The following is a 1,210-nucleotide window of genomic DNA, read 5'->3' on the forward strand; positions in this document are numbered from 1 at the left end:
AATAGTGGGATTGACCGTCACATTATAACGCCCCCACGGCTGAAAGGGCGAGCGTGTTCGGTGTGACGGGGATTCGAACCCGCGACCCTCAGATTGCGAGTCGAGCGCCTTAACCACCTGGCCATGCCAGGCCTCGAAATTTGTTTTAATTAACTTTTAACACTCTTGTTATGAAAACTAAATAATCATTAAATATTAAATCTCTAAATAATAACTCTTACACTAAACAGTCTTGTATATCTAACACTTTGTACAAGTAAGTTTATTTTTACGTTAGTGCAGTGCAGATAGAGCGGTTGTAAACATAGGCGTACAACAAGTTAAGAGTATACCACCATATAAAGAAACTTTAAGGAGGAAATAAAACTAATTTGTTATTGTTACGTAGACTGGACGTTTAATTGTTTTCATTAAATGATTTAAAAGAATCCTCCAACAAACGAACAATGTAACAAAATTAATTATGCCGCAGCTCCTGCAAGACAAAATAAAATACACTAATTATTTCTTACAATTAACAAATCTACGTAGAATTGTGGTTTGAAGTTATGACAAAGTGTGAATTTAGAGTAATATAAGGTTAAAAGAATTGACTAATATTTTTAACATTTAATTCCTTACCTCTATTTTATTGAGTTTGTCATACTAATGGTAATGTAAACAGATCACGAATTTGTGACATTGGCCGTGCCGTATGCTTCTAATCCACGCCATCTGGTGGTAACAACTGGAACTGAAGTACGCAAACTTCAATGTGACACAGGGGAGACAGAAAGTCTGGTTGAAGTTGACAAAGAGGTTAAAAAACGTACACGTTTCAATGATGGAAAGTGTGACTCTACTGGAAGACTTTGGGCAGGTGAGGAGTTTACACTTTGTACCATACAATGTTATTCCGGCAAATATAATATTATTTTTTCTATTTATACGAAAGTCTAAAATGCTGGAAAAGTAGTTAATGGGATACTATGATCTGTTATTATATTAAAAAAATAAGATTGGTTCATCTTATCTATATTAATGTAAATGTTTTTCAAATTAAATATGGTCTTGTTATTTTGAATTAATTAATACTGTGTGCCAGTTCTGTGCTTTTAAAAGTTTTTGAAAAAGAAACTTAAATCAACTTTAGGAACAAAACATTTTCAAAGTCTTTAAAAGTTACCATCAACTAATTACTTATTTGACAAAGTATGGTATGTAGGCATAG

At 33.0% G+C, this 1,210-nt stretch overlaps 1 protein-coding gene across 1 annotated transcript in view; it reads left to right on the forward strand.

The window, feature by feature from the left end:
* LOC106471453 (putative sugar lactone lactonase YvrE) overlaps positions 1 to 877 on the forward strand; it is a gene marked incomplete at its 3' end in the record, with an annotated part of 8,770 nt that extends 7,893 nt beyond the window's left edge. The window contains exon 2 of the mRNA XM_013932057.2: positions 665 to 877. Within this exon, the coding sequence (XP_013787511.2) occupies positions 665 to 877 (213 nt within the window). The remainder of the gene's footprint in view (positions 1 to 664) is intronic.
* Between the last annotated feature and the right edge of the window lie 333 nt (positions 878 to 1,210).

The sequence above is a fragment of the Limulus polyphemus genome, unplaced genomic scaffold (assembly GCF_000517525.1).
Source record: "Limulus polyphemus unplaced genomic scaffold, Limulus_polyphemus-2.1.2 Scaffold4633, whole genome shotgun sequence".
NCBI classification, from domain to species: domain Eukaryota; kingdom Metazoa; phylum Arthropoda; class Merostomata; order Xiphosura; family Limulidae; genus Limulus; species Limulus polyphemus.